General features: G+C 45.7%; 1 protein-coding gene across 1 annotated transcript in view; it reads left to right on the top strand.

Annotated features, from left to right (window-relative positions):
* CSF1R (colony stimulating factor 1 receptor) overlaps nucleotides 1-771 on the top strand; it is a 113,142-nt gene extending 112,371 nt beyond the window's left edge. Inside the window, 1 exon segment of the mRNA XM_044281125.1 lies at nucleotides 237-771. Coding sequence (XP_044137060.1) covers nucleotides 237-341 — 105 coding nt within the window. The 3' untranslated portion in view covers nucleotides 342-771.
* Nucleotides 772-14,109: the final 13,338 nt, after the last annotated feature.

The following is a 14,109-nucleotide window of genomic DNA, read 5'->3' as shown; positions in this document are numbered from 1 at the left end:
GTGCTGCCCTTTGTCCCTAGAAGGGCTGGGGCAGACAAAGACCTCGTACTTCATATAGGGTTCATTTGGTATTGTGAGTTTAATTGACAGCTATATTCTTTGAACACTTTCTTCTGTCCCATCATTCAGGAGATCGGTTGGAGGTACACCACTTTGATTAAACCATTTGACCAACACCATGTAAATGTTCTTTCATATATCACATTTTAAGTTTCAATTTTGTTTTTATCTTTGAGGATTATACAAACATCATCCAAGGCCAACAAGAAGAAGATTGTGCAGATACAAAGTGTGTGGATTCCCAGCCTCTGATGAAAGGAAACAACTACCAGTTCTGTTAGTTGGAGGCTTCCACATTGGATTCCACAAAATCATTGAGGTGCACAGAAGTGTTGGTGTTACATGAAAGAACCACCAACGTTAATCAGAAATTTTGATTGAGGCATTAATTTCATACTTATTAAGCTAAGAAACTAAACATAGTCTCTCTGTTGCCAGAATCAGAGGGGGATGGGTAAAATGTAGCATTACCATTGTAGCACTGGAAAAGCCGATAATGTCGCGTTAACTGACCTATATATGTGCATTCCTATTAGATTCAACAAGGGCAATGAATAATAGGAGTGTGACTGAAAACAGAGAAGGGAAGATACCTTTTTCACTATATTTTTTGTAATTTTAAGATTTAATCAAGCAAAATATAAAATCAAGTATTCATAGCGATGCATTTGTTTCTAGACGGCGCAGTATAAAATTTGCTCTATGAATATACATTTACAGTATGGTTTCTTTATGACAGCAGCTTGTGGTGTCATGATTACATTTTTAAACACCAGGAAATGTGTCAAGCAAATATTAATCACCGTTCCGTATGTGGTTTTCAGGTGCGCAGGGGCCTTGTCATCAACCTAAAGCAGTGTTTTCCAATCCATGGATCCTGGTTAGGGGTTTCCCAGGAAATAGCAATGGCAAGAGTTGTCATTAGAGGTGTAACTCAAGCCCCAATGCAATATCTGAGTCTCCTCATGTGGCAAAGGTCTCATTGGACTACTTGAGGCACCAGGGTTCAGGTCTGATTGCCATCTCTGCATGCCTGATAGCTACACCCCTCGCTGTCACTTTTACAGGAGGGATGTGGGACACATTTCTTATCGCTGTGGTAATAATTCAGTTGGGAATAATTGTCCTAATGAGTATTAATATCGCTGGGTCGCATAGTATATGTGCTTCACTCAATTATCTATTAATAGCCCAAACCATACTTAATAAGCTACAAGTTATTAGTATAGATTTTATTTTTGATGTTCAAGCTATCAGTACAAAGCTAAGTGATCATATATTACTCATATAGCACCTACAGTATTAATAGGTACATCCTCGACATATTCATATATAGATACTAACACAACGGTTTTATAGTTATACAGTATATCATTATATGAAAGTAATCTTACACCGTGAAAAAGATACTCAAGCTTCTGTAAATAAAATGCTACTTAATGGTCAGGATTTCAAATTGGTTTTACCGTTTATGAACTTAAAGGAATTGTCTGCTTTCTTCTGGTAGTACGCTGATCACAGGAACTCTGGAGGTGTTCCATTGTCCTGCAGCACCACCACAGGAGAAATGAAGCATTACAGAGTCCACTGAAATTAATGGGCTCTGTGTAATGCACACCAGGTTACTAGTACTGGAATTGCTTTCAATGACCCAAGCAAATAAGCCCCCAAAAAGGTACCCACTGTTACCTGTCAAATGCCACTTGCTGTTGCCATGTCCCTAATAGGCAGAAGAAGGCTGACATAGTGCTTGTGCATTTTAATTAAAGAGGGCCTGTCACATTTCCCGAAATGGTTTAGTAAATAACTATATTCCCTGTCAAATCATTTGGAACATTTCTTATAACTTAAAACTGTTTTGTGAAATTCATCAATACATTGACTTGGTGTCCCTACCTAAACTAACCCTAGTGCAATCATGGCTGACAGAGCCAGAGTAGGTAGGAAACCCCCTGACACAGGGAAGGGTAACACCTAGATGTCAATGTAATCAGAAATGTTCTGGAAGAATAACAGAGAAATGGCACATGGTCCTGCAAAAGATGTTCCTGGGTAGTTTTTGAATTTAGAATCGAAGCTGACAAGCCCACTGTAAGGGAAAGCATCCCTTCCCCAGAGAGCAATCAAATATATTATATGGAGCTAATGGGTGCATTAAGATAATTTCAACCTTTCCTTCCTTCAAATGGATCCACAGGTTGTGAGAATAAGAATAACATGATATTTATATTACACAATGATCATATTATTCCTCCAAATGCCTTCTCCCAGGTGTCCTACAAGTCTACACAGTGAGGTCGGAAATAGAAGTAGAGGGTAGAGAGGGAGCCCAGCAGAGCAGCTAATGATAATTTGATGGTATGGGGCCCCTAACTTCACTTGCATGCCTGGCCTTACAGAGGGATAGATGGTGTTTCTAGCCACTCTATGCTCTTGTTGACAGTTGAGGGCCTGGGTTAGCTCAGCTTCAAGTGACTGGGGCTGAGCTGCGATACCACAGGAGTACCGCTGCCTTCTCAAAACAACCGATTGTCATGGGTCCCGGGTGTCAGACCCCCACCAATCAGATACTGATGACCTATCCAGATCCAAGTAGTAAATGGAAGGCTATGAATCTGAATGGCAATTTTATACAAACCATCAGCAGCCACACAATGCAGACGACATAGCTGGCTGTATTTTCTCAAGGTCCACAATGGCTCTTTGACTAAAGGAAGGCTGGGACTGGCCCACAGTGGAACAAGTGAATTCCCCTGGTGGGCCCCTAATAAAGATGAGCCCCCATTCCCCCAGCACATCATCTTAATATCTATATGAAATGGAGATGTAGATTTTCTAGATGCATCAGGTGGCTGAGATTGTTGTAGGTAAAGAGGCATGTCAGCCAATATCCTTTCCCCACAGCCTTCTCGAACATTTTGCAGGGACCCCTATTATTGAGCCTCTTTTTGCTGCCTACCGCTATGTGAGCAAGTAGTATTTTCATGTACAGTAGCTGTACAGTGGGTCCCCAAAATTTATTTTATTGGTGGGCCCTAGCACCCCAGTCTGACACTGACTAAAGGGGTTGTCTATAATGAGACAATACTTCTAGCGATGATGGCAACAAATGGTATTACTGAGATATGAGTGAAACTAAAATTGCCTGGCCTCTCCTGTTACTGCTTAGTTATGTTTGAGTTACGCCTATTCATGAAATAACATTTCCTCCATGTGCATATCTGCTGGAGATGTTTTTTTTTATTCCTTAGGTTTCTCACATACAGTATATCATTGTATTAATTATACAGTGACTATAATATACATATTTTGCTTTATATCCAGTAAAATCTTGCATAAAAAAACTCATATTCATTTAAACTTTTTATTATATTGTTAATTTATGTTCCTTTTTTAACCATTCAAATCTGAAGATGATTTTTAATAAGCAAAGCGAAGTAAACAATGTAATTTTTATTCTAAATAAATTTTTCATTAACTAAACTTGTATATTTATTGACTGAGGGTGCAGGTCGTTGGACTGTAATACATATTACAACTTAATGGCTGTAATGCAGTTTTGAAGCATTTATGTTCAAAAGCAGTGAAACTTTGGAATCTTATCTTGAATCTACCAGGTGGGGCAGACAAGTCAGGCAGTCGTACTAGCCGGGGTAAAAAAAACAGAGTGGTCAAATGTCAAAGCCAAAACTGTATCCAATAGCAATGACAGAAAGAAGGAACAGGAACACCAGACCATTATATCCTGGATTAGACTTTGTTTGGTTGACAGCTGACGCACGGGGAGAGACACAGGTGCAGAGCACAGAAGGATCAGTAAAAAACGTAGTTGGGGACAGGCTGCGGTCAGGGCAGGCATAATACATGCAATACGGTAAACAGTCAGGGCGGGAAGCTAAGGGCCAGTACGGAGATCAGGTAAAGGTCAGGCAGCAAAGGGTCAAATCCGCTAAACAGGAATAAGTTGGTACACGGGCAGACAAACATAAACAGCACACCTTAGCAGGTACTAATGGACTATAATCTAGTGCCCAGATAACTTCCCAGGTGCCATTAGTACCCCCAAGGTGGCCAGCCACTGGCTGGTGAAGATTAGGGTGTCCATGTGCTGGCCCTTTAAGAGCTGGGCAGATTCAAAGGGGCGTAGCTGAAATGCAGGTTGCAGCCTGTGTGGAGGGACAGAGCTACTACGTCATGCAGGCCCGCATGGGCATGAGATCCGTATGTCTGGGTTCCATGCCTGTACAGGGGTTAAATGGTGAATATGGGGGAAGCGCTAGAATAACGTAGTTTGGCCCTACGTCAAACCGGTTACTAGGCACAATGGTTCCACAGCCATTGTCTGTACGCACGTCTGTAACATATCTCAAGCAGAACAGCTTCAAATCAGGTAACATGTCTGGGACTCAGGTATTTACAGCTCATCAGTGATGCTAGTCTCATTCTCAGGTTTCTGGAGGAGATACCAACATCAACACTATTTTGATGCACACACTTTGTTTCAGCACAGTGGAGAAGCAAGCTACATTCCTTGCCAAATTCCACGTCATCTGGAGTAAGCAGGCTGGGGTGCCTCTGTGCAGAAAGGGATGTTTAAAACGGACAGCACTCACACGAGTCAATGCATTTATGCATATAGGCATTTTTTAACATGCAAGATTGCTCTGCATGAAAAAATATACAGCATGTCCTATCTTTTGCATTTTTTACTCAGGAAAAACCCAGTAGAAATTAATGGGTCTGTCTGGAAAATGTAACCAAACATAGGACTGGCCAATTCATGTCAATGGGTCAGTGCTAAAAACTGAAGGACAGTCTTTGTCTGTTGCTAGTAGATGCTGTGTGTTTCATCTTTACTTAATGTGTCTCAAAAACACATGAAAACTGGGGACATTCATGCAGAAAAAAAACCATAAGAACTTATAGGGGTTGTATCAGCTCAAAGAAAGGCGTTATATTGTTAGGATATACCACCAATGTCAGATAGGTAGAGGTCCCAACTCTGAAACGAGGCCTCTCATAGTGAACAAGAGTGCACAGCGCATGTGCAACGTGCTCCCCATTCACTTCTATTGGAGTTCCGACAATAGCCAAGTAAGCATGCGTTTAATTATATGGGACTGTAAGAAATGGCCGAGCCAGAGCTCAACTATTCTCTGAACTGATAACTGCAGGTTCTAGAGGTGGGACATGTGACATATGCCACCAATGTGCGAAGTGAGACAACCCCTTTAACAGAAATTGCAGAAAAAGCTGAATCAAAACTAGTAATCAAAATATATACTCAGACGCATGTGCGCGCTGTCCGAGTTTAGAACAGACAGCACCCAGACGGAAGACTGACATATGGTCAATGAGTATATTCCTATGAACATTTTAACGCACCAAGAAAATGCATGCATAGGTCAGCAAGAAAAGCAGTGTCTGGTCCTTTTCCATGTTTATCAGCTGGAAGATAACAATGTATAAATATACATTATATAATAATCTTTTTTTATTTTTTATTATAATGACAGCTGTGACTGTTGAGGCTGCAGTGGTCACAGGAACAAGCTGCTTCCTGGTCTTGTGGGGATCGGAAGCAGCTGTGACAAGAGCAGTGGACAGGTGTTTTTTTTTTTATATATATATTCATGGGCACAGGTTAGGAGACCCGGGGCTGTTGGCTCCAAGGCTGCATAACTAGGGATGAGCGAACCCGAACTGTTTTGGGGTGTCCGTGACACGGACCCGAACCCGACCATTTTCGTAAAAGTCCGGGTTCGGTGTTCGTCGCTTTCTTGGTGCTTTTTGAAAGGCTGCAAAGCAGCCAATCAACAAGCGTCATACTACTTGCCCCAAGAGGCCGTCACAGCCATGCCTACTATTGGCATGGCTGTGATTGGCCAGTGCAGCATGTGACCCAGCCTCTATTTAAGCTGGAGTCACGTAGCGCCGCACGTCACTCTGCTCTGATCAGTGTAGGGAGAGGTTGCAGCTGCGAGATTAGGCAGTGATTAACTCCAAAAAAAACACTTAATTCAGTGATCGATCTACAGCTGTGGATCATTGAACTGCTGCTATTCAATTGCTCACTGTTTTTAGGCTGCCCAGAGCGTTTTTCAGTCACTTTTTTCTGGGGTGATCGGCGGCCATTTTGTGTCTTGTGGTGCGCCAGCACAAGCTGCCACCAAGTCCATTTAACCATCAATAGTGTGGTTATTTTTTTGCTATATCCTACATCAGGGGCTTGGCTGTGCTTGCTATTTTATTGAGGGGTGAAATACAATTGCCAAAATAGCAGTACCCTAAATCTGGTGTTTCAGCTGTGGCCAGCCAATTGCAATACTGTCTTCTGTCTGGAAAAGGATATATTTTTGTTCTGGGTTGAAATACAATTCCCAACTTAGCAATTCCCTAAATCAGTTGTTTCTGCTGTATCAGGCCTACTTTAAATCTATCCATAAAAGGGTATATTAGATTGAAGGTGCAGATAGGGTCACTCTCAATAACTTCACACACACGCTACTGTGCATATCCCAGTCTAATTCTGTCCGTAAACGTATACCTGTCACCCAGTGCCTAAATAATAGGCCTCAAATTTATATTCAGCTAAATCTGTGTTTATTGCTGAGGCTGGTCAATTCATTTAGTGTCCGCCAAAGCACAGTTTTTGTTCTGGGTTGAAATACAATTCCCAACTTAGCAATTCCCTAAATCAGTTGTTTCTGCTGTATCAGGCCTACTTTAAATCTATCCATAAAAGGGTATATTAGATTGAAGGTGCAGATAGGGTCAGTCTCAATAACTTCACACACACACGCTACCGTGCATTTCCAAGTCTAATTCTGTCCGTAAACGTATACCTGTCACCCAGCGCCTAAATAAAAGGCTTCAAATTTATATTCAGCTAAATCTGTCGTTACTGCTGTGCCTGTATTAGTGTAATACGGTACCTAAATAGATAGCCAGATAGTGTTAGGCGTCTGTAAAAAAAAAAGGTCTGAATTTGAATTCAATACATTGGGCCAAATAATATTTTTCTTATTGTGGTGAACGGTAACAATGAGGAAAACATCTAGTAAGGGACGCGGACATGGTCGTGGTGGTGTTAGTGGACCCTCTGGTGCTGGGAGAGGACGTGGCCGTTCTGCCACAGCCACACGTCCTAGTGTACCAACTACCTCAGGTCCCAGTAGCCGCCAGAATTTACAGCGATATTTGGTGGGGCCCAATGCCGTTCTAAGGATGGTAAGGCCTGAGCAGGTACAGGCATTAGTCTATTGGGTGGCCGAGAGTGGATCCAGCACGTTCACATTATCTCCCACCCAGTCTTCTGCAGAAAGCGCACAGATGGCGCCTGAAAACCAAGCCCATTAGTCTGTCACATCACCCCCATGCATACCAGGGAAACTGTCTGAGCCTCAAGTTATGCAGCAGTCTCTTATGCTGTTTGAAGACTCTGCTGGCAGGGTTTCCCTAGGGCATCCACCTAACCCTTCCCCAGCGGTGGAAGACATAGAATGCACTGACGCACAACCACTTATGTTTCCTGATGATGAGGACATGGGAATACCACCTAAGCACGTCTCAGATGATGACGAAACACAGGTGCCAACTGCTGCTTCTTTCTGCAGTGTGCAGACTGAACAGGAGGTCAGGGAGGAAGACTGGGTGGAAGACGATGCAGGGGACGATGAGGTCCTAGACCCCACATGGAATGAAGGTCATGCCACTGACTTTCACAGTTCGGAGGAAGAGGCAGTGGTGAGACCGAGCCAACAGCGTAGCAAAAGAGGGAGCAGTGGGCAAAAGCAGAACACCCGCCGCCAAGAGACTCCGCCTGCTACTGACCGCCGCCATCTAGGACCGAGCACCCCAAAGGCAGCTTCAAGGAGTTCCCTGGCATGGCACTTCTTCAAACAATGTGCTGACGACAAGACCCGAGTGGTTTGCACGCTGTGCCATCAGAGCCTGAAGCGAGGCATTAACGTTCTGAACCTTAGCACAACCTGCATGACCAGGCAACTGCATGCAAAGCATGAACTGCAGTGAAGTAAACACCTTAAAAACAAGGAAGGCTCCCCCTGCTACCTCTTCTGCTGCTGCCACCTCGGCCTCTTCTACTGCTGCTGCCTCGGCCTCTTCCTCCGCCTCTGGAGGAACGTTGCACGTGCCGCCCAGCAAACAGGGGATGTACCACCAACACCACCATCTCCGCTCACCAAGCATCTCAACCATGTCACACGGCAGCGTTCAGCTCTCCAATCTCACAAACATTTGAGAGAAAGCGTAAATTCCCACCTAGCCACCCTCGATCCCTGGCTCTGAATGCCAGCATTTCTAAACTACTGGCCTATGAAATGCTGTCATTTAGGCTGGTGGACACAGGCAGCTTCAAACAGCTCATGTCGCTTGCTGTCCCACAGTATGTTGTTCCCAGCCGCCACTACTTCTCCAAGAGAGCCGTGCCTTCCCTGCACAACCAAGTGTCCGATAAAATCAAGTGTGCACTGCGCAACGCCATCTGTGGCAAGGTCCACCTAACCACAGATACGTGGACCAGTAAGCATGGCCAGGGACGCTATATCTCCCTAACTGCACACTGGGTAAATGTAGTGGCGGCTGGGCCCCAGGCGGAGAGCTGTTTGGCGCACGTCCTTCCGCCGCCAAGGATCGCAGGGCAACATTCTTTGCCTCCTGTTGCCTCCTCCTCCTACTCGGCTTCCTCCTCCTCTTCTTCCACCTGCTCATCCAGTCAGCCACACACCTTCACCACCAACTTCAGCACAGCCCGGGGTAAACGTCAGCAGGCCATTCTGAAACTCATATGTTTGGGCGACAGGCCCCACACCGCGCAGGTGTTGTGGCGGGGTATAGAACAACAGACCGACAAGTGGTTGATGCCGGTGAGCCTCAAGCCCGGCCTGGTGGTATGCGATAATGGGCGAAATCTCGTTGCAGCTCTGGGACTAGCTGGTTTGACGCACATCCCTTGCTTGGGGCATGTGCTGAATTTGGTGGTGCAGAAGTTCATTCACAACTACCCCGACATGTCAGAGCTGCTGCATAAAGTGCGGGCCGTCTGTTCGCGCTTCCGGCGTTCACATTCTGCCGCTGCTCGCCTGTCTACGCTACAGCGTAACATCAGCCTTCCCGCTCACCGCCTCATATGCGACGTGCCCACCAGGTGGAACTCCACCTTGCACATGCTGGACAGACTGTGCGAGCAGCAGCAGGCCATAGTGGAGTTTCAGCTGCAGCACGCACGGGTCAGTCGCACTGCGGAACAGCACCACTTCACCACCAATGACTGGGCCTCCATGCGAGACCTGTGTGCCCTGTTGCGCTGTTTCGAGTACTCCACCAACATGGCCAGTGGCGATGACGCCGTTATCAGCGTTACAATACCACTTCTATGTCTCCTTGAGAAAACACTTAGGGCGATGATGGAAGAGGAGGTGGCCCAGGAGGAGGAGGAGGAGGAGGAGGAAGAGGGGTCATTTTTAGCACTTTCAGGCCAGTCTCTTTGAAGTGACTCAGAGGGAGGTTTTTTGCAACAGCAGAGGCCAGGTACAAATGTGGCCAGCCAGGGCCCACTACTGGAGGACGAGGATGAGGAGGAGTTGGAGGAGGATGAGGATGAAGTATGTTCACAACGGGGTGGCACCCAACGCAGCTCGGGCCCATCACTGGTGCGTGGCTGGGGGGAAACGCAGGACGATGATGATACGCCTCCCACAGAGGACAGCTTGTCCTTACCTCTGGGCAGCCTGGCACACATGAGAGACTACATGCTGCAGTGCCTGCCCACAGCAGAGAAATGACAGCAGAGTTGCCCACATTTTAACGTGTGCGGACTACTGGGTTGCCACCCTGCTGGATCCCCGGGACAGAGACAATGTGCCCACCTTACTTCCTGCACAGGAGCGTGATAGGAAGATGCGCGAGTACAAGCGCACGTTGGTAGACGCGCTACTGAGAGCATTCCCAAATGTCACAGGGGAACAAGTGGAAGCCCAAGGCGAAGGCAGAGGAGGAGCAAGAGGTCGCCAACGCAGCTGTGTCACGGCCAGCTCCTCTGAGGGCAGGGTTAGCATGGCAGAGATGTGGAAAAGTTTTGTCAACACGCCACAGCTAACTGCACCACCACCTGATCACTACTGGAGGATGAGGAGAAGGTGGAGGAGGATGAGGATGAAGCATGTTCACAGCGGGGTGGCACCCAATGCAGGTCTCGGGCCCATCACTGGTGCGTGGCTGGGGGGAAACGCAGGACGATGACGATACGCCTCCCACAGAGGACAGCTTGTCCTTACCTCTGGGCAGCCTGGCACACATGAGCGACTACATGCTGCAGTGCCTGCGCAATGACAGCAGAGTTGCCCACATTTTAACGTGTGCGGACTACTGGGTTGCCACCCTGCTGGATCCCCGGGACAAAGACAATGTGCCCACCTTACTTCCTGCACTGGAGCGTGATAGGAAGATGCGCGAGTACAAGCGCACGTTGGTAGATGCGCTACTGAGAGCATTCCCAAATGTCACAGGGGAACAACTGGAAGCCCAAGGCGAAGGCAGAGGAGGAGCAAGAGGTTGCCAACGCAGCTGTGTCACGGCCAGCTCCTCTGAGGGCAGGGTTAGCATGGCAGAGATGTGGAAAAGTTTTGTCAACACGCCACAGCTACCTGCACCACCACCTGATACGGAACATGTTAGCAGGAGGCAACATTTCACTAATATGGTGGAACAGTACGTGTGCACACCCCTCCACGTACTGACTGATGGTTTGGCCCCATTCAACTTCTGGGTCTCTAAATTGTCTACATGGCCAGAGCTAGCCCTTTATGCCTTGGAGGTGCTGGCCTGCCCGGCGGCCAGCGTTTTGTCTGAACGTGTATTCAGCACGGCAGGGGGCGTCATTACAGACAAACGCAGCCACCTGTCTACAGCCAATGTGGACAAGCTGACGTTCATAAAAATGAACCAGGCATGGATCCCACAGGACCTGTCCATCCCTTGTGCAGATTAGACATTAACTACCTCCCCTTAACCATATATTATTGTACTCCAGGGCACTTCCTCATTCAATCCTATTTTTATTTTCATTTTACCATTATATTGCGGGGCAACCCAAAGTTGAATGAACCTCTCCTCTGTCTGGGTGCCGGGGCCAAAATATCTGACAATGGACTGTTCCAGTTTTGGGTGACGTGAAGCATGATTCTCTGCTATGACATGAAGACTGATCCTCTGCTGACATGAAGCCTGAATCTCTGTTATGGGACCTCTCTCCTCTGCCTGGGTGCCGGGCCTAAATATCTGACAATGGACTGTTCCAGTGTTGGGTGACGTGAAGCCTGATTCTCTGCTATGACATGAAGCCTGAATCTCTGTTAAGGGACCTCTTTCCTCTGTCTGGGTGCCAGGGCCTAAATATCTGACAATGGACTGTTCCAGTGTTGGGTGACGTGAAGCCTGATTCTCTGCTATGACATGAAGACTGATTTCTCTGCTGACATGAAGCCTGAATCTCTGTTATGGGACCTCTCTCCTCTGCCTGGGTGCCAGGGCCTAAATATCTGACAATGGACTGATCCAGTGTTGTGTGACGTGAAAGATGATTCTCTGCTGACATGAAGCCTGAATCTCTGTTATGGGACCTCTCTCCTCTGCCTGGGTGCCAGGGCCTAAATATCTGACAATGGACTGTTCCAGTGTTGGGTGACGTGAAGCCTGATTCTCTGCTATGACATGAAGACTGATTCTCTACTGACATGAAGCCTGAATCTCTGTTATGGGACCTCTCTCCTCTGCCTGGGTGCCAGGGCCTAAATATCTGACAATGGACTGTTCCAGTGTTGGGTGACGTGAAGCATGATTCTCTGCTATGACATGAAGACTGATTCACTGCTGACATGAAGCCTGAATCTCTGTTATGGGACCTCTCTCCTCTGCCTGGGTGCCAGGGCCTAAATATCTGACAATGGACTGTTCCAGTGTTGGGTGACGTGAAGCCTGATTCTCTGCTATGACATGAAGACTGATTCTCTGCTGACATGAAGCCTGAATCTCTTTTATGGGACCTCTCTCCTCTGCCTGGGTCTAAATATCTGACAATGGACTGTTCCAGTGTTGGGTGACGTGAAGCATGATTCTCTGCTATGACATTAAGACTGATTCTCTGCTGACATGAAGCCTGCATCTCTGTTATGGGACCTCTCTCCTCTGCCTGGGTGCCAGGGCCTAAATATCTGACAATGGACTGTTCCAGTGTTGGGTGACGTGAAGCATGATTCTCTGCTATGACATGAAGACTGATTCTCTGCTGACATGAAACCTGAATCTCTGTTATGGGACCTCTCTCCTCTGTCTGGGTGCCGGGGCCTAAATATATGACAATGGACTGTTCCAGTGTTGGGTGACGTGAAGCCTGATTCTCTGCTATGACATGAAGCATGAATCTCTGCTATGGGACCTCTCTCCAATTGATATTGGTTAATTTTTATTTATTTAATTTTTATTTTTATTCATTTCCCTATCCACATTTGTTTGCAGGGGATTTAACTACATTTTGCAGCCCTCTAGCCCTTTTCTGGGCTGTTTTACAGCCTCTTTAGTGCCGAAAAGTTCGGGTCCCCATTGACTTTAATGGGGTTCGGGACGAAGTTCGGGTAGGGTTCGGATCCAGAACCCGAACATTTTCGGGAAGTTCGGCCGAACTTCTCGAACCCGAACATCCAGGGGTTCGCTCAACTCTATGCATAACTATTAGGATACCAGAGTTTTTTTTAGTTTTTGTGTTTTCATTTTTCTTCCCCATCTTCCTGGAGTCATAACTTTTTAATTTTTCTATTCACATATCCATATGAGTACGTGTTTTTTGTAGGACAAGTTCTACTTTCTAATGCCACCATTTAATTCAAACTTTGAAAACAATTTGTTTACATCACCATATTCTGAACCCTATTGTGTAATTATGTCTACTGAGCTGTGTGGGGGCTCATTTTTTGCAGGAAGATATGTAATTTTTATTAATACCATGTTGTGTGTGTATTTTTTTAAAATCACATTTTAGTTATTTTTTGGGGTAAGAGAAGTGATAAAAAAAATGACAAATAGGCCATTTGGATAAATTTTTCGGTTATGCCATTTGCCGTATTGAAAAATATTTTCGTATTTTAATAGTATAGGCGTTTTTGGACGCGGTAATGCCCATGATGCTTATATTTTTTAATATTTATGTATTTTTTATTTACTTTTTTTTATTCTAAGGAAAGGGCGTAAATTCAATTTTTTTTTATTTTTTTATATTTTTCTTTTTAGGAGGCTACAATGTCCACTTTTTTAAACTGAATATTACCATAGAAAGAACAATGAAGGCCAAGTTCGACGACCAGGCCTATTTACTCCCAAAATAATATGGCAAAGGTACTAATCCCCTAGGGGACAGAGGGGTAAAACTTAACATTTAATGTAGATACTTCTAAAATAGATAGACGCTAGAGGATGGACCTCTGTAACAAACAAACATGAAACAGCTCAGAGGGCCTAGACTAAACATACACAGTATGGTGAACAAAATATGCAGGAACGTTCTCACCCAGATGTAGAGGTGGACCAAGGATTCTCTTAGTCCTTGCTGGAGGTAGAGATGGACCTGTACTGGTAGATCGCCATGCTGGAAGGTGCCAAGCGTATTCGCCTCTGTATGTTGTTGGAAAACAGGGCAAAAAAAAAGCCCTAGAGAACACTATGTGAGGGACAGGAGCTATTACCCCCAACCTATCTATACAAGGAACTTGCCCCACAAGGGGCGTCCCCGTCCGGATACCTGACCCTGTGGGGGCGGAATCCCTAATAAACCCTATGTGGGTACTCCCAAACCCTATGTGGGTACTCCCGACGTGTCACATTTCATTCCGTGAGTGAACTCTTCAGGGGAGAAATAGGTAATAAGACTATGGATGGGGATAGTATTACCAAAAAAGATGGTAGAAAAAGGGTTTTGCAGGTCAGTCAATATAATATAGACATAGGTGAATGGTCAGTCAGACAAAGCAGCGGTGA

This window comes from Bufo gargarizans, chromosome 2 (assembly GCF_014858855.1).
Source record: "Bufo gargarizans isolate SCDJY-AF-19 chromosome 2, ASM1485885v1, whole genome shotgun sequence".
Taxonomy (NCBI): domain Eukaryota; kingdom Metazoa; phylum Chordata; class Amphibia; order Anura; family Bufonidae; genus Bufo; species Bufo gargarizans.
This window is presented reverse-complemented; position numbering and strand designations above follow the sequence as displayed.